The following is a 22,660-nucleotide window of genomic DNA, read 5'->3' as shown; positions in this document are numbered from 1 at the left end:
CCTTTCACCTGGGCTTCTCAATGGAAAATGGCAGGAAGAAAACTTCATTATGGTTGCAGCCCTATTTACTTAGAAGTCGTAATGGAATTGGCAAGTCCCATTTGCCAGATCAGCCTCATTAGGTCACATCTATCAGAACTGATTTAAATGCATTAGGAATAAACTGGTGTCTTAACAAAATCTCCCTAAAAACAGTTAGTTCCCATTAATCATTAACTGGTGTCAACTGGTTTCAGACCGAAGAGTCAAAGAGCAGTCTTCGACAGTGAGGTCAGAGCACAAGTAATGATAACTAACTATTATAGAACGATGCACCAGAACAACTGACTCATTCACTAAGATCCTCCCTGTTCCCCCTTAAAATGATTGCAGATGCTTTTCAGGCTTTTATTCCTGATGACTGGTGCGATCGGTCAATAAATGCAAATTATTGATTGGAAAATACAGCTGCTGATTCACTGCTATTCGGTCAGGAGTTTGGAGAAAGGAAAAGCAAAACCTGAATTTAGCTTCACTAAAGGTGGCCATTCAACCCACTGTCCTTGGGTTGACTTTTAGAGTCTTACAATCCATTCAGTGCAGAAAGAGGCCATTTGGCCCATCCAAACTGCACCGACTGTCTGAAGAGCATGACACCCCATCACTTCCCATGGCTAATCCACCTAGCCTGCAAATCCCTGGACACCATGGGGCAATTTAGCAAGACCGATCCACCCTAACCTGCACATCTTTGGACTCTGGGAGGAAACCAGCCTGCCTGGAAGAAACCCACGCAGACAAGGGGGAGGAAAGTGCAATGTTCACACAGCCACCTGAGGGTGGAATCAAACCTGGTTGCCCGATGCTGAGTGGCAGCAGTGCTTACCCCTGCACCACCCATACTTAGTGTTGATATTGCCTTATAACTTCACAATGCCAAGTATTTTAACTGATGCAGCTTATTATGCCAGTGTCAAGTTCCTTTCTCCGAACCCTTCTACCAACTAGCAAAACGTGTCATCAGCAAGTAACCAAGTAATGGTTAACTTGTCAGGCCTGGACCAAAGTAAAAACTGGGAAGCACACAAAACAGGATTATGTGGATTGTTATTGCTAAGACGGAAGTAGAACAAGACGGAAATGATGCTATTGAGAGTAATTGAGGAATAGGTCAAAGCTAATGAGTGAATAAACCTAATCATGATTGTGCTCAAAATTAAGGTTTTTGATTAATAGAGCATTGACAGGAGGTTTGATAGGGGAAGGACACAGGTTTAAGATAATTGATAAAAATCAGAGGGGAAATTAGGAGAAATTATTTAATGAAGTGACTTGCAATGATCTGGAATTCAATGTCTGCAAGGTGGTAGGTCTAGATTTGATTGTAACTTTCAAATAGAGGTATTGCATGTCTGCTTGAAGAGAACTGTAAGAGTGTGGAGGCAATGGAGGTAGCAGGAACTGCAGATGCTGCAGAATCTGAGATAATCTGAAGAAGGGTCTAGGCCCAAAATGTCAGGATTCCTGCTCCTCTGATGCTGCTTGGCCTGCTGTGTTCATGCAGCTCTACACCTTGTTATCTCTTGGAAGCAACAGAGACTTCTTTCAAACAGTAGACAAAGCCCTTACCCACTGTTGTAAGATTGTGGGTAGAAGTTAGTCAAGAGGAGTGGGGTCTTGCCTAGCTGGATGGAAAGCCAGTTGGAGCCCAAAATCATTTCTTCTTTAGAATGGCCCATTGAATACAGCACCAGTTGGGGGAGCAGTGGACCTTTGCTAAGTTTAATGAATCTAGAAGAAGGGAGGCGATGGATATCGCACCTGCTGGGAACCACTGAATAGAGGTTAGTTCATTGTTCAGTAGTACCATTGGGCTTGGTGGTGATATGATGGTGGATTGGTTTCTGCACCGACCCTGAACTCCACCATCAATGAAGAATGCAGGTGATGGTTAAGTGTTGGCAGGAATGGTTTGGCAGAATGGGACCATGCAGCCAGGGCAAGGGAGTGGTTACCAGTTGGCTGCCAATTCCCATTGGGATGGGTTGAGGCATTGAATTACGAACTAATATTTAATACTGGAACCAGACACAGGAGGTCAGGGCATAGATGAGGAGGCAGATCTCTAAGTAAACTGCAAGTAGATCTCAGAAAATCAGGTGATGAGGGGCATGGAGACTATGAAGAAAATATAGATGGGGAAAGGCAGCACTAACCCCTGTTATGTTACAAATTGTTGAGATTGTAATTAAACCGCAGCCAGCATGCAGGCAAAGTGGCCTTGCATAAAAAAATGATTAAGAGTGATATAGGAAGAGTACTATTACAAAGGTATGAACAAGCTTTTCCTAACTTTCAGGTACAACCAGAATAGTGTGAAGACCCAGGAACAACAACATGTATTTAAACTCAAAGTTAATGTTGTCCTCGTCTCAGAGGACCAAAGGGATGCTATCTCAGAAGGGAGAGATGACTGGTAGTTCGTTTAACCTGAGGGTCACTACACCTCAGGCAAAGGGAGAGGTTGAGAAGATAGGAGCTTTATGGTGACCTCAGTCAGAGCGGGAATTCAATCCCTTTAAGAATGTAAGATAACATTGCAGGGCATTTCTCAACAGTGTTGTAGGGTAGACTTGACACCAAGCCACATGTGAAGGCAAATGGCCAGATAAAATTGGTTCCTTTTTTATTTGGAAGGTTCAAAAACCTGACATCTTCAGTTTAAAGTGAATGGCAAAATGAAACAAGAGTGATAAGAGGAGAAGTGGTGGAGTCTGATTCCTCATGGCATTTAAAAAGGGATTGGGCAAGCACCTGAAGAGGATCCTAGGAAGCCTGGCGCAGTAGGACTAGTAGTTGAATGATCACTTTCTGTGCTGTAGTCCATGATATTACACCTTAAGTAATGGGGGTGCAACAAGTCCAGAGCTACAGGAGACAATTTGTGATGATTGGACATGTTACATTTCGTTTCATTTCTGAACAGGAGATTTGGGCAAAGTGTCCATTGTCTGCTATTGCTTGATTATGGAAATAGCAGAATAATTTGGTAATCACATCATTTTAAAATGAAATGGGAACAATCCTCAGCCTGTCAAGTGTATAGCCAGATGGAGAAGTCAGGAAAATTATTGTGCGATGCAAGGAGTTTAATTTTATTCTGAAATGTTCACCCTAACATCCCAAAATGTGATTTGTACCACTTGGAAGGGCTGGCCAACAGATGAATGGTGGACCACTACCTGCAAGTTCTGCACAATGCCACACACCATCCCAGTATTGAGCTACATCAATGTCCTTTCACTGCTCCAGGTTAAAATCCTGGATCTTCCTCTTTAGGTATATAACCTCTCCAACATGGACTATCAAGCAGGCAGCCCACCACTACTCTCTCAAGGACAAATAGGGATGGACAATAAGTATGGTCTCTCTAATGAGGCCCATTTCTTGTTGGCCTCTTGTACCATGGGTTAAATCAGCTGGGTTAGGTTTCTAACCGCTGACCACTTGGGTCCTTTCAGCCCACCAGTAGATACAGCTCCCAAAACCTCTCCTGCCAGTGGGAAAATGACACCATGGGATAAAGGGGCAGGCAGTGGGCATGGAGCTCATTGTGTGGGGCAGCTAATGTTACGGGCACACAACCTGCCAACTCACCCTCAGGACCAGTGACATCTAGCCCAACAAAACTAAATGTGAATTTATTAGTTCACTTTTTGTGTAAAAGATTTGAGTGACTTCTATTGCAGAATGGCCATTATCCTCCGTCAGCAGTGCAAACTGAATGTGGACGTTTTGTTATTTAGCCTTTAGACAGCAGCAGAATGGACGTGAGGAATGAATGGAAATGCTTTATTTCTTAGTACAGTTTGTGGAAAAATACACAATCTTCCCAGTGATGGTGCATAAAGGAGCTGAACTAGAAGGTGCCTTTGAATTGCCTGGACCACTTGCAATCTTGAAATGTAAAGCTCTACAGTCCGTGCCTTTGCATTTTGTTTCTGTGAGACCAACCGAACCATCTCATTATCAAGTGTACAGAACACCTTGATGTCCTGGCCTTGAGCCTCACAATGTCAATAGCAGCACACTCACCTCCGGGTCACACAATTATAGCTTGTTACATACTCTACAACCTGAGTATGTAAGTAGTCTAGGCTAACACTCCAGCACAATGAGTGACTGTTGCACCAGTAGAGATGCTATCTTTTGCAGGGCCAAAGTTCCATCTGCTTTCCTGGGTTGATTCAAAAGATACTGTGAAATTATTTGCAAGAGGAACAGGAGTTCTCATGTCCAGATCAGTTATCATAAAGAAAGTTTACCTTGTCTATGACATAGAATCCCTAGAGTAAGGAAGCAGGCCGCTCAGCCAATCAAGTCCACATTGGCCCTCTGAAAAGTATTCCACCCTGCATTTCCCACACCTAATCCACCTAACCTACACACCCCTGGATAATACAGGGAGATTTAGCATGGCCAATCCACCTAGCCTGCACATCATTAGACTGTGAGAGGAAACCAGAGCACCCAGAGGAAATCCACACAGGCACGGGGAGAATGTGCAAACTCCACACAGCAGTTGCCCAAGGGTGGAATCAAATCTGGAGCTGTGAGGCAGCAAGCTAATCACTGAGCCACTGTGCCACTCAATGTTGCTGTTCAACTTGCTGTGTGAAAATTGGCTACTACATTTCTTTCAGTGAGTACCTTGAGAAAAGTACATTATTGGGGTGTAAAGTGTTTCAGAATATCCTGTAATCATAAAAGGTGCCAGACAGATGGAAATCTTTCATGTCAAATAAGATGCTAGGATTGAGAGTTAAATACTGTGTGTATTTTACAACGCTAACAAAATTTACAAAATGCAAAAGCTTTCTGCAAGATGAGTTTAGATAAAAAAAACACATCATGTCTGTGTCTGATATGAAATGGTTTAATGTATTTTTTTAAAAAAAGTAACTTCACAAATGAAGATCATAATGGAATATCTGAACTGGTGTTAAGTACATTCTTGTTCCTGGTCCACTGATTACCAGGGCAACCTTCAGCTGAAGCTAAATATAATTTGCAGCATTTTTTTAAAATGTTGTTTTAAAGAAAGCCACGTCAAAATTAAAAAGAAAAATGCATCAAGATTTTTTTTTGCAATTTGCATATACTGGATTTGCAGCATCTAACAATTAGATGCAGATTATATTCTTTTCACGAGAAAGATATAGATAGCCTTTATACTTGACAATAAATTATTTTTATACGTTTTTAAAAACCAAAAAATCAGGAAAAAATGTGAAACATTGAACATATATATTTTTCAGAGGATATTTTACAAATAACATGAAACTAAATTCACTGAATGTCAGAAAGCTGTGATATAAATAATAAAAGTACTGCCATGAAATTCATTGTAGATATTGGAGAGTTTTCACAGGAATGCGCATTAATAATAACAGTTACAGTTCACAAAGATCGCCAATACCAAAGCTAATTGCTCTGGTTTCATACATATTTTTGTCTTTCTCTCTCTCTCTCTCTTTCTCTCTCTCACTACCCACACACACACATATACACACGTACACACACAAATAAATGGTGGTGAGAACCAAAAGGAAATGCAGACAAACTGATGCAGATATAAAGCGTCGTCTGGTTTGGTTGCAAGTCTTGCTTTACTTTTGTAACTTTTAACTACAGCAGATTTACGATTTGCGAACAAACCTGCTGGATGGGATCAATCGACAGTAACAAGATGCAATTGGATTCAGGATACATTTTCTTCCTAAGTCTGCTTCTATTTCCCTCCATCCACCCAATTTTCACCCCCACCCACCCCCACCCTCCCACCCTAGAACCTTCCTTTAATTCCCTCTCTGCTTTTAGTCTTATGTCTGACTAGTTGTTTTAAAGGGACCTGTTACGAGTGTCTACTTCAAAATAGTCTATCTGTTTAAACACTAGCTGTTAAATAGAGTTTGTCCACAGTATCAGCACTTTTATGTATTCTAGTGCCCTAACATCAATGATGACTGCTTGGTATGTGTGCCTCTGAATGATATAGAATGTAAGTAACTAGCCGATACAACATTTTGCGAATATTACATTCCTTTAAGTAAATCAGTTATTGAGTAGTACTGGAATACTGCTGAAAACTGTAGGGGTGCAGTCAAAAGGTGTAAAGACTGTTTGTCTGAACCACCAGCTGATTACTGCTTATCGTTTACATCTCATGCACATTTAAAAAGGTCAATTATAACATCACATGCATGTTCTCCTTGTAGATGAGGACATATTCCATGCTCACGATAAGCCATAACAGTTAATGCTTATTGCAATCACTTATAGCTCAGCGGTTCTTCAACGTTAGAAGATTGCAAACAGCGTATAACATGTGATGAGAAGCACCTCAACAAAACTCTCAACTAATTTCACTGCAGATTGTCTCCCCTCCCTGTCCACCCCTGCCCAAAAGATAAAATTGTTTTTTGAATGTACCCCTACTGCTTTCAGTTTGTGAAAATTACTCTTGTACAAGATCTCAAGTGATGGATTTCAAGCTTGTTTCATGTCAGCAAAGGGAGGTGGTGGAATGGGTTTGGTAATAAACAAATGGAAAACAGTTTTGATCTCTCCAAAGAGTGTCAGAAGCTGTGAAGACACTTGCTCAACTGTATTGGTCCATTTTCTCTCAATTGTTGGGCATTTGTGTTTGCTCAGTTTGGAGTTTAGGACAAATTAAAAGTGAGAGAATCCGATTTCCCTGTATCAGTTGTCCATCTTAGGTGATCTCTAACACTTCTTTCCTTGCTCTGACCCTTCAAGTATCAAACAAATAGTTTCTTTGCCACTTGCAAACACATCAAATGTTTCTACTGAAGCTGAAGGTTCTACTGAATCACTATTGACATGGCAAGATATATTGGAAGCAGGGACAGGGAATGAAAAGAATGTTAAGTCTCACCAAGTGCTCTTCAAATAGCTGTCAGATACTTCCAACCTTCTCACTACAAAACTGCAGAAATTCCATTGGAGTTATGAGAGTGTGAACATTGTAGAATCCTTCTTCTGTATTAGTTACGTGCCCGAAATGAATTTTAAAAAACACAGCACTAAAAGCAATGAAAGCACATAGTTGACACTTTGAAGTGAAAACGCACAAGTTTCTGATGCATTTCGTTGTGGTGACAGAAATGAACTGGTGCTGATTATAAACACTTTATCACAATTTTAAATAATTCAAATTTTCAGTAAGTTCAAAGGGCCAGTTTGATCACCTTTTAAGCCATATGACCCCCTATGGATCTCCTCAGTTTGAACAGTAGAAATTGTGATCTCTGAAGATGAGGGTTATGGATTAAGAGGCCAGGTGGCATTCTGATGTCTTTATTGCAAGGGAGGAACTGGCGTTATTGCAGCTATATTGACTGGATTGATAATGAAGTACACAATTAAACAGAAAAAGAAACTTTATTTGAAAGAGGCTTTTAATGCGTCTGTTTCACAAACACAGGAAGATATCAGAAACGTTGTCCTTTTGCTGAATGCAGGTTCAATGCTATATATTTTGACAATATGTGAATTGTAATCTGCATTTCCAGCTGCTTTTAATTGGCATTACCCCAAAAGATGAATGTTGCCACATCCCATTATATTTTCAATATATGCATCTGTTAAATTAAGGTAAAGATTATATGACACAGAGCCCTGCTTTCAACTCCAGCCGATGGCATTAAGTACGAAGATGGTGACAAGAGTATATACATACTGTTCCAAACCATCACAAACCATTACAGAATCCTAACATAGGGAACAACAGAATTCTTCCATCTCTTGTTCTATTTATGTTTGCCTGCCATCAGCCAGGATCTTATGTCCTGCACAGGGAAAGTACTGAGTCAGGTCAAGTAACTGACTTCTTCACCTTTCCATGTCAAGATCAGTCAACATATTTTCAAGCAGCAACCCTTTTAATTGTGCAGAGATTTGACCCAAAACCTCTTCCAAGTGATGTAGACAGGTTCAGATGAGAGCTTTAACTGAGTCTAGTGCCTGATTGCTATTTCAAAGGGGAATATTATGATGGCTTTCCAAAGAGTTGCAGTATTTACAGAATATAACATGGCCCTACAAAAGCACCAAGGAAAGAGGTACCGCTTTTTTAAAGCAGGCAGTTTCACTGAAATAATTTAATCTAACTCAGTGAATAGCTTTACCCTTCAACTACCCAAATGTAACATACTGCTTTCAAAGAATCCTCACCTTCAAAGTCATCTTTGTGTGAACTCGTGACATGTTTCTGATGGTTTATCTCGATATCAACAGCCACAAGACTCTAGTGTTTTCTTGTTAAGTCCTATTTTTGATCTCTTTTTACAGGAAGGTTTGTTTAATCTTATAAACCATCAAGCCTCGTCGGAAACCACAGGAGTGAAACATTACTGAACGAGCAGATCACAGTGAGGCACCCACTTCATTCCCTCCTCTGTGCGTGAGTCTCTTTTCCCCCGACCTCCTCATGTCAACAACTGACTCAAACTTCTGCCCCAGTCCAAATTCCACCTTCGAGGAAATTTAAAAATCCCTCATATCACGGACATTCCTTTTCTCATCAGGTTTGTTAGCAGGTAGCATGAAATGGCAACAGATGTAGTAATTCCACTTTCAGCATAAAGTAACATAAAGGCACCACTGATATCTTTCTGTGTTGAAATACTGTAAAAACGCTACATATGGCACATTAGTATTGTGAATGCTAACTTTCTTTTTACATATATATATTTAATCTATAAAAACTTGTAGACTTTCTACTAGCTGCAAGGTTCTTCTGCTAAAATAAAATAAAATGTTTAATTTAAAGTAAAGTATCCGGAGTACTTCATTATATAAAATAAAGTTTTACTGGTGCATTTATGTGTTTTTTTAGACAGCAATTGGGTCCTGATTAGCAATTACATTGGACAGCCTGACTTGCAACTCTTCCTGCGTCGAGTACCTATTGGTGGAGTTAGTCCTGCTTTCAGCCAATCGGTATGCGGGGGCTGAATCTACGCTCGTCAACATTGGGTTCTGTATGCTCAGAAAGGGCGTCTCCTCGCCTATTCGTTCGTCTTCCGTTTCACTGTCGGAGCTACTGCTCTCCGAGATTGGATTGCTCTCAGTCTCCATTCTCTGCGAAATGTGGCCATTAGCCTTTGTTCTTTTCCCTCTCCTGTTGCCGGCCCCTTTCTTGGGGGACTCGAGCGTCGGCTCGTACTCTTGGGTGGTCTCGTACTCGTCATCCTCGACCACCCGTAGTGGGCTGGCTGGGATGCTGCCACTGTCCTGGGCGGAGTTGTGGTACTGCTTGTACGGGTCTTGCCTCTTCTCCCGCTGACGAGGCGGGATCACCAGAAGCAGAGGCCTCTCCTCCTCAATTAAAGGGCTAATGGTCACTGATGGCATGGATATAGTCAGGCTAGACACTGGCGGTGATAGCTCGCAGTTGGGCGACTTTTGGGACACCGGTGTTCGGAAGTCCACTGGAGACATTCTGGCTGGAGTGGTCATGGCAGAGACAAACCTAGAACATCATGAACAGCAGCAATGAAGAGGACAACCAAAAACACAAGATCTAATAAACAGTCTCCTCTGCTCCTTGATAAGAGACAGGTACCCACTTCAACAGGAAGCAGGAACCACAGAGTTACAGGGCTGGATTTACACTCCACCCTCTCCAATTTGCTGTGTTTTTGATGGGGTTGGGAGGGTGTAATCGTCTAAAATACAGTTTTGGCCCCTGCCTTTCTGTCCACCCCATCCCAGTCTCCATAATACAGGTAAACACCCACTTGCACATCTGCCCATATATCGCTACACATAGAGGAGGTTAGATAAGATAAGTATCACCCACTAAAGCCAGCTCCACTCATGGTGGGCACTGAAAGACATGGAGAGGGGGTGGGGGCTTGTTTTCTCCCCCACCAAAATCGAAAGGGTAGCGAAATATCACGGACATCCAAGTCACCCTCTCCCCACAACTGCAACCTCATTTTGAGCCCCAAAAACCTACCCTTTCCCCCACTCCATTCCGCAAATGGTGCCTGATAACCCCTCACCCCGGGTGGAGCAGGACTGACCCGGTTCCATCACCCCTCAAAGACAGCTGCTGTTCTGACTGCCCCCCACCCCCCAAACCACTGGCACTGCTGAGGCCGCCAGCCAGTCTGATTGGCCAGCAGGTTACAAGGGCAGGATCTCTTTCTACTGAGGGTTGGAAGAATCAAGGATTGTGGGAAAGGCCAGGAAAGTGGATGTGAAGAATACTGGATCAGCTCACATTCCTATTGAATGGCAGGGCAGGCTCGAGGGACCAATCGGCCTACTCCTGTTTCTTATCCCCTTAAATCCTACCCTCTGCTTGTCAAGATTGTCCACAGCAAACTCTCACTGTGGGGCAGCCTTTTTTAAACTAACTGCTCTTAAAGAGACAGGGCAGCTGTAAGCCCAGCCTTCCTCAACCTGTAAAATTGAAATTATAGGGTCATTCAACAGAAGCGAGTTCGAGACCATGTTCCAGGTCATTACCACTCGCTGTGCAAAACATTCAACCTCACAATCCTCCTGTGCCCCTTGCCCAGAGCCTTGAATCTGTATTCACTCAGTCTTCAGCATCACCTAAGGGAAACAACATTTCTCCTAAACTTGACATAATCTTGTCAAACTTGACCAAATCTCCCTCTGATCTTCTTTTGTCAAAAGACAACTCCAGCCGTACCCCTAATGTAGCTAAAATCTCTCATCCTTGGAACCGCTCTGGTAAATCTCCTCTCTACAATCTCAAAGACTCTCACATGCTTCCTAAAGTTCAAATTGTTGGATCAGAAAACAAGCCTTCAGCTAATTCTTTCTTGATCAGTCATCAGCTTTTTGGAGCGGTGGAGCTGCAGAACGACATACCTCTGATTTGGATGTGGGTTCACTGGTGGAGCTGGGTGTTCCCGGGCGGTGACTGGGTCTTATTAGCGATTGCACTGGTAATTGGGCTTGGTGGGGGGTGGTCGTTCTGTAGGAGCTCCTCAGACTGTGTTTCAATCCGGGCAAACTTCCTTTGAAAGTCTTTGCTACTCATGTCATGGCTATGGAAGGAATTTTTAATCCAATTCCTGATAGGTGCTACAGATCTGTAATTTAATGTTAATTTGTGAACTGAGAGAGGTCAGAAGGTTGGTTAATATACCCCGGGCAGAGTCTACCTGTCTCAGCCTTAAATATACATGAAGATCTGCCCCACGGCTCTCTACAGAAAGGAGTTCCATAGACTCATATCCATCTGAGAGAAGAAATTCCTTCTCATCTCAATCTTACATTGGCACCCCTTTATTCTGAGACAATGTCCTCTGGCCACAGACTCTCCCATTGGGGAAAACGTCCCTTAGTATTTACCCTGTCAAACCTCTTAAGCATCCTGTATGTTTAAATGAGATCCCTTCTTTCTTCTAAGCTCCAATGAGTAGAGTCCCAAACTGTTTGGCATTTGCTCATAAAAGAATCCCTTTGTACCAGGAATTATGCCAACGAAACTTCCCTGAACTGCCTCCAATGAAATTATACATTCCTCTACTTTTAACTCTGCCAATCAAAGCCATGCCCTCAATCCCTAAAGTCCAAACTACGCCTTCAACTCACAGTCAGAACTCCTCTTACAGTAAAAGGCTTTGTCCTCTGATCCTGTTATACCTCAGTTCTTGCAGATGCAGTACACTACCGTGCATATAAATGGCTGAAGGACCTACCTTTCACTATGTGGTGAATCTCGGAGAGAGTCTGGAGTGTCTCTGGAATTCCTTACACAGATAAGCATCTCTCGTCGACCCGCCACCCCGTTGAGTCGTCCTCGGTGATTGATTGGGCTGGTGTGCCTGCTGGTTTCAATTGACGATGTTACCAGCACAGAGGGGCTGTCTGAGATGACACTTTCTATTTGGCCTGTACTCCAACTATGGCCAATACAAAAGAGAAACATCTTTAAATCATTTGTTCAATAATGTCTTCATGTCTGTTTCTTTTGAGATGTAGGAGACGGAAGGGCCTTCAGTGATTACTTTCTAGGGGTGACTGTAGTGTCCCTGTAGTGCTATTAGCCTGATGTTGCGGTATCTTGTGCAGCCAGCTCATTGCCTGTTTCATTGTGACTTAGAGCATGAAGCATTGGAGCACAGCAGGCCCAGAATGTTAATCCAAGTAGCATAGCCTTTATGTACCAGCATATGGGCAGTGAATGATAGTGGGCAAAGGAGAAGGATACAAAATTTCCTTAAAAATATTGACCACCAATGAACAAGAAAGGGGCAATATTCCATTCCAACTCAATGGTTATTGCTCAGGTCCTCAGTTTTAGTTAGAGGGAGCTTAATGCAATTTTCCCATACCTGATGGCTTTAACTGAGCATTGCTTGTTTGTGTAGATCACCCATTGCTTGTTAGGGTGGTGGTCTCAGATCTCTGTGCAAATAAACAAATAGCCAAATCCGATGCAAAACTTCAGATTGGACATATCGCATGATTGGTTTGCAGTTATAAAGTGGACTAATCAATGCCATGTTTCATTGTGAAACGCTGCACATTAAGGAATGTGACTTTGTTCATTCTTTTCCTCCTTGGCACATGGCAAATGAAACTCAAGTGTGAAGCAGCATCTTTATTGGAAATGAAATTAAGGAAAGCTGTCAATGGGAGGTCAAGCCAATATCAAGTGGCTTGTAGTATTGTCCACGTCAGAATTAGAAAGCAACTAAACAGTGCCTTCAAGTCAAGCAGGGATAGACAATAGGAAACAATCAGACTGCGGTGTTCTGATATTATTCAGCACGCATTTTAAACTCTCACATTTGAGCTAATGTTTGCATCATCACATTTGTAATGGCTTATGTTAAGGTATCATACTGTAACATACTAGCCACCCATCAACCCCACAACAACTACCCTCCAGTAACTGTGCAGGGGATGGAGGAGAGTCAATGTTTTAGACAGACAGCTGGCAACATAATAGGGTGAACATAGGGATTTATAGAGGCAAACATTAAGAGGAATTGTGCACAGGAAATAAGTTTTAATTGACTATAAATGTAATTATATGCTGTTTTCACTATACTGTCTATATTTACCTTATTTGTTACAAAAGCTTCGAACTATGGTGGCAGTAAGATAACTTAGTGAGTAGGGTTTAACTGAGGGGGCAGTGTGGTGGAAGATTCCAGTTCTTCTGGCCTGGTGTCCAGGATCAAATGTGGTAACAAGCCCCAGTTTGATCCCACTTAAGCTCAGCTTCAGTACCTGTACATTGTCATAGATGTATATCTACATGATGTATACTTTTCACCAGGTATCAATATATGAAGGTGTGGTTGGGGCCATCTGTAGCTTTAACTCTTACCCAGTCTACTCACTTATTCTAACAATCTGATTTTCTGGCCCAAGTCTTCTGTATTATTTGATAGAGCTGAAGGTAATGAGATATGAGTAACAATGTCTTTTATTTAAGTTTAACATCATCACCCACCACCACACTGTTCATCTCAAAGATTGAAACATGTCTACCATGAGCTTTTCTGAGGGTTTCCAACATAAAAACTTACATTGTATTACATACAAATTACAGCAGTGAAATAGACCATTCAGTCCAATGGTTCTATGTCACTATTTACATTCTAAGCGAGCCTTCTCTTGCTCTTTTTCAATTAATCCTACTGGAATGCTCTTATATTCATACAGACATAGAAAACAAAAGCAGGAGTAGGCCATTCGGCCCTTTGAGTCTGCCCTGGCTGCTCATCCAACTCAATATCCTGTTCCTGCTTTCTCCCTACACCATTCGATCACCTTAGCCCATGAACTATAGCTAACACTGTCTTGAAAACATTCAGTGCTTTTGTGTCTATTTCACTCTGTGGCAAGGAATTCCACAGGCTTACTGCTCTCTGGGTGAAGTATTTTCTCCTCACCTCAGTCCTAAATGACCTAGCCCCCAACCCCATCATGTCCTTAGACCGTGATCCCTGGTTCCTGACTCCGTGGTCATCGTGAACATCCTTGCTGTATTTAGCCTGTCTAGTTCTGTTGGAATTGTGTAGGTTTCTATGAGGTCCAACCTCATTCTCCTAAACTCCAATGAATATAGTTCTAACTGGTCAGTTTCTATTCATACATCAGTCCTGCTAACATAGGAATCAGTCTGGTAGACCTTTGTTGCACACCCTCCATAGCCAGAACATGCTTCCTAAGATACTAAGACCACAACTGAACACAATTCCTTTCTCCCTCCCTCTTACTAAGTTCCTTATTAAATCATTCCATGCAATTTCCTCAACCAGTCCATGTGGGAATGAGTTGCCCATTCCCACCATCATCTGAGTAAAGAGGTTTCCCCTAAAGTCTTTATTAGGTGTCTATTTTATATTGCTGGACACTCGCCTTCCTTTAGTAGGAAACATAATTTAAAGATTGCTACCAGTTCTCCAAGGTTGGTCTAATCAAGGTTCTTTACACCAGCTCCTTGGTTTTCAATTCTCTCTCTCTAGGCGCTCATCTTTAAGAGGAATCCACTGGAAAATCCATCTATCCTGGACCAACCTCACGATCAAGTTTCCAGTAGACTCATGTCTGGCTGAGCACTCTCTCAAAAGGTAACTAATGTAAAGTGAGGTGTAAGAACTCTGAGAAGTTGCTCCAAACATTGGAGTTCCACTCCTCTGATTTTCAATGGAATTTGGTTGGTGCAATGTTGGTCCCAAACAGGGGTACATACCAAACAAGTTACCACTGGTGGGGAGTGCATGTGGCTAAAATCATGACCTGGATTCCCTGAGACTTCACCAGAAGTACATTTTTTCATCTTAAGGTTCCTTGATTAAGGATTTTCAACACTATTGTCCACAAATAATCGATGTATCTAGGCATGGTTTGAGCTTCCCCTTATGATCCTTATAAATCTTTGTTAGTTGTACTTGTTCTATGCTGGTTGATCCAAGAATGATGTTTAATTCAGATACCTGTGGCTGGGCGTGTGAGTGACTGTCGTAGAGTGATGGGTTGTCGATGTGTAGTGACTAGTAGAGAATGAAGTTTCTGTTTCCCGCTCAATGACGTGCTCAGTGGATCCAGGGTTTTTCATTATATATTGCTGTAAACAAACAGCCCAAGGGTTAGAATCACAGAAGTGTTACAGTGCAGACACAGGCCCCTGTTGTGTTGACACCAACTCTCTAAACGAGCATCATAACTTAGTGCCAATCTCCCACACTTCCCCTGTAACCCTGCAACTTATTTCTACTTAAATAAGTATTTAACGTCCCCTTGTTTCAATTGAGCCTGCCTCCACTACATTTCCAGGCAGTGCATTTCAGACCTCTGTGATATAGTTTCTCTTATCCCTTCATATTGTGTTTACTTCTTTAAGCTATGCCCCTGTCATTTTTAATCCTTTTACAAGTGGGAACAGTTTCTCCTCGTCTGCTCTGTCCCGAGCTCTCATGATTTGGAAGACTTCAATCAAATTTTCTCTTATTCTTATCTACAAAAAAAAACAGATAAGAGTTTGTCAACTGGGCCCATCAAACCTACCTTTTCCGCTGACTGTATATCATCAACATAAATGTCAACCAAGAAGCTAATCTTCTGCACCTAGTCCTTAAGTGAGATTGACTGAACTGTCTATAATGTAGTGATAAATTCCGCATTATCCCTAGGTTAAATGACAGGTGTCCACAGTTGGCAGAATATTCTAGACAAAATTAGAGCTTATTGACACTTTGTAAAAACGGTGTCATTCTTTAGTAAGATGTACTGACTCACTTAGCTTCTGCTTAACATGTTCACTGAATATTAATACACTGAGTGATAAAGAAAATCAGAAGTACAAAACCCACTGATCAAAAGTATGAAAAATTTCATTTGTTTTTGCTGCATTATATTTCCATAAAACTGCAGGCAGACTTTCCAATGAATACCAAATATGGAGAGGCATTGATTACTGATTGCAAGTTTCTGTTGTTAATAAAGAAAGTGGTTAACAGATTAATTAATCGAGTGGTAAAGGTGGGGGTCAAAGCAGGGTGACTTTATGGTGGTAGATCATGGGTGAAAAGAACCATGGCCAATACGCTGGTGGTTAAAAAAGGCAATTTTGTGTAACAGCACTTCTGAAGATGAGAAAAAGGAAAAAAAGAAACTCCTGGTGAGGGGCGGGGGGCGGCACCGGTGCAGGATCCTTAAAGAGGGAACATACAGTGTCCACCAAAATCCTTCAGGCATTTAAAGAGAGGTGGGCACATGGGGACTAGAGTGGATCATTTCCCCCTTTAGCTACACTTTAATTTTGATCCCTCCCTCACTTCCTATCTTTCCCTGGGTGCCCTTGTGGCGCAGCGGTAGAGTCCCTACCTCGGACCGAGAGGCTTGGGTTCAAGTCCCACATACTCCACAGCTGAGTTATAGCATCTCTGAACAGGTTGATTAGGGGAAAAAATAATCTACCTTACCCTATGTTTGTTGTTGGTGTACTGCCCCTGAAGGGCAGTGCTTGTTACCTGTCACAGTGCAGCTAATTAATTTAATGGTGATCCCCAAAAAAAATATAAAAGGGGGAATAGATTGGACTGGTATGTGGAAGAAGCTATAAGACTGGGTCTTTCATAAACAAAGAAAGATGTCTTAGATTCTGAACTGACATCTGTAAAGAATGACTCAAACAAAGCAGATTTCTCTATTTCTTTGAATTGTATAATGCTCAATATCTTGGCCAAAATATTAACTTAGGAACAATATCTTGGTTTTCATGCTGCTTGATATGTTGAGAAATACATGCAATTGTATGAGGCTTACACTTATAGACTTGTAAATGTGAGTTTCTATCAAGTAACTTGTGCTTAATGAACCATTTGGATTGTCATAATGTTGGCCTTATTATCCTCACTGTCACTACAGACTTTTGTAGCCAATTATATTTAATGGTTCTCTCCCACAACATCATCTCAGTGCTGCCATTAACTTCATATCCATTGAAATAATGAGGCGTCATCTTGAATATGTTATACCAAGTCTTAAGCTTTCAATAAGGGGCTCAGTATGAAGTTTCCGTTTGTAAAGATCACATATTTTACTTTATTTTTGATTGTTGACTGAATTGGAAAAAAAATGCTTTTAAAACAAACGATTGTGGAAGAAGCTGCTGCACTTTTGAAAACAAGTTATTAAAATTCTGTGTGGTTTTTACACTGTTGTTTTGTTCAAGCAGTGCAGAAGCGGTTTCTAGACAGGCTGGCACGTGTAGGTGTGAGTAAGGAGATGATTGGTTTGTATAATTGGGACCAGTCGAGAACACCATTTTTTCATTGGTTCCTGACTTGGGAAACAAAAGGAACACTCCATTGAATCTTGAAGACTAGTGCTATTTGTGTTTATCCATATTTGTGTACAGGGAGTGGACTTTAGAAGGGGGTTGGAGTTTGACCAGTGTTTGTCTTGTGGTTAAAATCAATTTATTTGTAACAAATAGCAGTTCTTGTTAAGTACAGAAACCTGATATATATTTTCTGTTTAAGCCTGGTCTGTTAGACAGGCAAACCGGGTACTTTGTGAATTTTGATAAGAATTTTTAACCTTTGTGATGACTCTGAAATTAGACAGGCCTAAGTTTCAGCATGCTAACCCAGTGAGTTGTAGCATATTAAAGCACTGGCTCCTGCTGGGAAAAGCTCTCCCACTCTGGAGATGATGTGATGGCATCAGCCAGAAGGATGAGGGAAATGTTTGACCGGTGCAATGTTGGCCAATTTAAGATATTTCTAAATACAGTTGACATAAAACTAGTGTGGACAGCTCTGCCTGGTTGAAGATCTATGAGTTAGAGCCACTTAAAGATTCAGTTAGGAAATATGTGGCTACTCTCCAATCTTCAATAAATGCAGCGTTGCAATCTTTTATTTCAAGGTTCAAGAATGGCATCTGTTACCTACTGCAAAGAACTGGCGCACTTTGAACAGAGATGTTGAAAGAAACAAGATGCCACAAAAAATGTTGGTCATGACAAAAACTTGTTGTCGCTTACACATCTTTGTTCATTTACTTATTGTATTTATCACTGAACACTCGCCTAAGAGTAAATAAAGCTATGGCAGTGCATTAAAACTCATTAATCAGTTGAGCATTCCCAATGAGATACATGTGTGAAGTCTTAATAAATTGTGGAAAGGCTGGAAGATGGCTTGGCTCGACATTACAACTTGACAGCTTGTTTCCAATTTGTAAAGGTTGTCTGTATGCACTTCTGTCATCACTTAGAGTCATGGGTAGATAGTTTCTTCCCCCCGAACGGCAGGGTTTCTGCTTTGCCAGCTAAAGATTTGGCTGGGGATGTATTCCTGCCAATTTGGACCGCCTTGCTGCTATTTACTCTCAGCGGGTTGTTAATTAGCAAAGGGTGAGATTCCAGCTCACATCTGAGGGGGAGGTCCCCTTTCAGAGAACTGCTGGTCAATGAGATGACCAGCAGCTCCAGCGCCTCAGCAGCACCAGGTTTAGTTGGTGGCCGCTGCTGGGACTATAGCCGATCCCTAATTAAGAGGAGTTAACGGTTTGAAGGCAAATTCACGGGAATTGGCCTGGCAGCACAGATTAAGGACAGTGAGGAGGTTTGGATTGAGCTGTGAGGAGGGAGGAAAGGAGACGGTTAAAGACAAGTATGCAGGGGCACTTCTGATGGCACAAGAGGTTTCGAAGGGAGGTACTTTTCTTGTGTCAACCTGGCCAAATTTGTGGGGCCATTCAGTTACAGTGGGTCACCTTGTCAAGGGTAAAATATTATCAGGGATGGGAATGAGAACTTAAATGGTCAATCAGTGGCCACTTAAGGGAATCAATGGATAACTGGTAATATCACTAAGCTATTCATCCAGAAACTCAGCTAATGTCTTGGGGGTTCTGGTTCAAATCCCACGACTATTTGAATTTGATAAATAATCTGGAATTAAAACTCTAATGATGACCACGAAACCAGTCGATTGACATAAAAACCCATCTGGTTCACTAACGTCCTTAAGGGAAACAACCTTACCTGGTCTGGCCTACATGTGACTCCAGACCCACAACAATGTGGTTGACTCTGAACTGCCCTCTGGCCAATTAGAGATGGACAATGAATGATGGCCTGGCCACCGACCACCTACATCCCGTGAGCGAATTTAGTAAAGAAAAACCAATGGGTCCAAATGGGGTGCAGGTTCCCTTCTGTTTCACTGCTTTGTATAAAATGGATAAAATAGAGACAGGTTGGGACTGAGTGGGTGGTGGGCAGAGGGTAGGCCACGTGCCGCATTTGATGCATCCCTCACTATCTTCAAATCCTCTTACTTGATTCAAAAATTTCAACCTCAGTTTATCTGCTGATCATATAATGTCGACATAGTAACACACCAGTGCTCTTAGTCTTACACTGCAGCTTAAACATGCATCAATTCGTGGCAAAGAGATACTCCAGGAGATCAAATTCTCCACAACTTGTAGGTTGATTAAATTTTAATTTAATTTTAATTTGCCTCTTTTTTAACTCTCTTTTAGTTCCTACCCTTGCCATCTCTGATTTGAATATAATTAAGCCCAGTTCCATTTCCATTGTTCTTTCTGTTTCTTTATAAACTCTTGATATCTTGAGCAAGAAGACAGGCCCCTGAGCCCAATGTTCATGACATTTGTGCTATCAAATCACATAATCAGTGATCTGCAGTGAAAAAAATGATACAACCTGATGGGTCAGGTGAAAAAAAATCTGATCCAAGGTGTTTGCCATGATATTACCTATTCAAACAATTTCTGGGTCATTAACCCATATTTTATACATTAACATAATGTTGATACAACTACATCATATCTACTGACACAGTGCTGCTAATCCTATATTTGGTGGCATGGTGGCGCAGTGGTTAGCACTGCAGCCTCACAGTACCAAGGACCCGGGTTCAATTCCAGCCCCGGGCAACCGTCTGTGTGGAGTTTGCACATTCTCCCCGTGTCTGCGTGAGTTTCCTCCGGGTGCTCCGGTTTCCTCCCACAGTCCAAAGATGTGCAGGCTAGGTGGATTGGCCATGCTAAATTGCCCGTAGTGTTCAGGGGTGTGTGGGTTATAGGGGGATGGGTCTGGGTGGGATGCTTCAAGGGACGGTGTGGACTTGTTGGGCCAAAAGGCCTGTTTCCACACTGTAGGGAATCTAATCTAAAAAAAAACCTACTCTATTAATTCTATATTCCATCTACTGGCATACAATGCTATACATCGTACATTGTGTCAAAATAGTACATTCAATGGAGTGCTGCCTGCATCACATCTAATAATACTTAGCTTTTAATTAGATATTTCTATACGACTATTCCAAGTATGGCAATTCTTAACACAATTCTAAATTGCTTCTTGCATTTTTGCTAACTCAACTGTTAATCCTGCAGTGCATCTTCAGTAACATTGATGGCCTCTGCTTAATGCAGTGGTGCCGATGATGGTAGTCTGGCTGTTGTACAGCCACTCCCAGTAACTCTGCTGCACTTTCACAGAGATTAACTGTTCTTACTACGTCTGTTGTAAGCAACCCCATTCCTTCTGGTCAAAAGCACCCACTCTGGTGGGTCCATATTGGTGGAGTGGTTGCGGCATCACTTTTTCCCTGCTGAAAAAATTGGGCGAAGTCTAATGGCCAGAAATTCAAGTGCCAAAGCTTTGCTCAGGTACAACTGCCTGTGGTTTGAAATCCGCTCGAGATCTTGACTGCAGAGACAACAGCGCTAGTGGAACCACATCTACCTGGGGCAGTTCTGTGACACACAGAAGGCATCCCTCAGTCAAATCACCCCAGTGACGCTGCCTGGATATTGGTAACTCTATGTCGCATCTCACAATTGCGCCGAGACAAAGCGGTTAACACCGGATCGCACGTCAATATCAACTTACATTTGCCAATTGGACATTTTCTGCCGGAGGATTTGTGTGGTGGGGTCCATTCACGAGGTTTACCATGTTGTTTCGCTCAGTGCGGAGACTCTGTCTGAGCCGGTCGTGAAGTTTTTTCCGTTGTTTTCTGGGTGGCGGTAGCAAATGCAATCAGAGACAAAAACAATTGACAATGGTTAGATGTCGAGTTCTGTACAGTAGGAGGACTAAAACTCAAGCTATGAAGTTGTGACACTCGTTTTCTTCAGTGTCAGCGTAGCATGCAACCTGAATGCCCAGCCCTTTACATAGGGCTCTGACAGAATCCTTCCTCTGCTTCCTATCCAAACCAAGTGTTTCTAAAAATAAATATAGGAAAAGAACCAACTGAATGAAGGGTTGTACTGACTAAAACATTTTTGCTGTTTGCAGCCAGGTCTACATGGCACAGATTGTGGGACATATTTATAAAATAAATTGTCTAAAACCAAATGCTAAGGATAGAAATACCAGGAATTACATAAAACGTACAGTACAGGAACAGGCCATTTGGCCCAATTGGTCTATACTGTCATTTATGCTCCTCCAAAAGATAGTTCCTGGCATGCATTTCTTTCTCTGTAAGCTGGAAGGGCTGACTGGAGTACTCCTGCTCTATGTTACTAACCACCCCCTGGGACAAAATGTTACTCCTTAATTCTTTACTGAATCCATCAGTGACTATCCAACATTTGTGTCTACTGGCTTTAGACGCTACCACATTGTGAAACATCTTCCATTTGCTTAAAAGCTTTCTTTTTCTCCCCGCAAGTAAATGTTGTGCTTTTAGGTTAAAATATGAATATATTTAAACAGCAGAGATTTGTAGGAATATGCTTAGCGACATTTAGATTTGGGGAAAGTTGACCATGTTCATGATTTTCACAGCAAATATCCATCTACCACATTCTTGAATCTCTGGCTCACAGGAGCGTTAAGTCATGCAGCCTGACTACCTGATCATTGTAGTGTCAATCAATGTTTCCTGGAACCTCTGCTGTTTTTTATTCTAGCGCTACAGAGTGGAGTGCAACCTCTACACCAGGTGTCTCCAAGTACAATTCAATCCTTTAATGTCAACATATCTGGGCCCGTGTAATCTTTGATGATATAACAGGCTGTCGACATTATCAATCCAATATGACACAAAAATAGAGATATAATTCTTTATTTTTACAGTTTTACCAAAACAAATACTCTTACTCATTTTGTTTTGACAGAAACGTATGTGAATTTGGAGGGGAAGAGAGTGAACAGCAGCATTTTTTGTTTGTGTTTATTTTTATTTGAAACATTAAACCTGTAATTCTGTGAAATGCCAAAGATGTTGAAACATGTGGGTTCTTTCAAACAGAAGACATTGGGGCAGGAACAAAGAGCGCTTGTTGACTCATCAGGTTATCCCTCTCTGCCAGTGTACAGCGAGCGAAGTGCAAATTGCAAAGGCAAAGACAAAAATGAGTCAGGGCTTTCTGGAGTGGGCGACAAAGTAGCACATCCAACTATGTAGGATTGAAGTTAGTGGGTAGGGCTGTGTGGGGATGAGGCTGGATACTGAGCCGGACGAAGGGTTTAAATGAAATAATGTATGCTGGGCAGTGTCACTTTAATAAACAATGAAGTTGAATTAGCTTTCTTGTGACCTTTATATTTTGATCGCTGTGTAACCTTGTTGCCTTCAGTGCTGGTTTACAC

The 22,660-nt window shown here is 41.8% G+C and overlaps 1 protein-coding gene and 1 long non-coding RNA gene across 10 annotated transcripts in view; one reads left to right on the top strand and one right to left on the bottom strand.

Annotated features, from left to right (window-relative positions):
- Positions 1–5,836: 5,836 nt before the first annotated feature.
- Positions 5,837–22,660, bottom strand: part of nrg1 (neuregulin 1) — a 741,182-nt gene continuing 724,358 nt past the window's right edge. For all 9 annotated transcript variants that reach the window (XM_048529321.2, XM_059652855.1, XM_059652885.1 and 6 more), the window contains 4 exons: positions 20,948–21,074; positions 15,003–15,133; positions 11,748–11,951; positions 5,837–9,535 (listed from right to left, as the gene is read on the bottom strand). In XM_048529321.2, coding sequence (XP_048385278.1) covers positions 8,896–9,535; positions 11,748–11,951; positions 15,003–15,133; positions 20,948–21,074 — 1,102 coding nt within the window. In that variant the 3' untranslated portion in view covers positions 5,837–8,895. The remainder of the gene's footprint in view (positions 9,536–11,747; positions 11,952–15,002; positions 15,134–20,947; positions 21,075–22,660) is intronic.
- LOC125451777 (uncharacterized) lies at positions 8,917–22,563 on the top strand. The gene is made up of 3 exons (XR_007247392.2): positions 8,917–9,624; positions 11,697–14,636; positions 22,186–22,563. It is a non-coding gene; the product is annotated as an uncharacterized LOC125451777 (long non-coding RNA).

This window comes from Stegostoma tigrinum, chromosome 1, assembly GCF_030684315.1.
Source record: "Stegostoma tigrinum isolate sSteTig4 chromosome 1, sSteTig4.hap1, whole genome shotgun sequence".
Taxonomy (NCBI): domain Eukaryota; kingdom Metazoa; phylum Chordata; class Chondrichthyes; order Orectolobiformes; family Stegostomatidae; genus Stegostoma; species Stegostoma tigrinum.
Note: the sequence above shows the minus strand (reverse complement) of the source record. Positions and strands in the feature narration are given on the sequence as shown.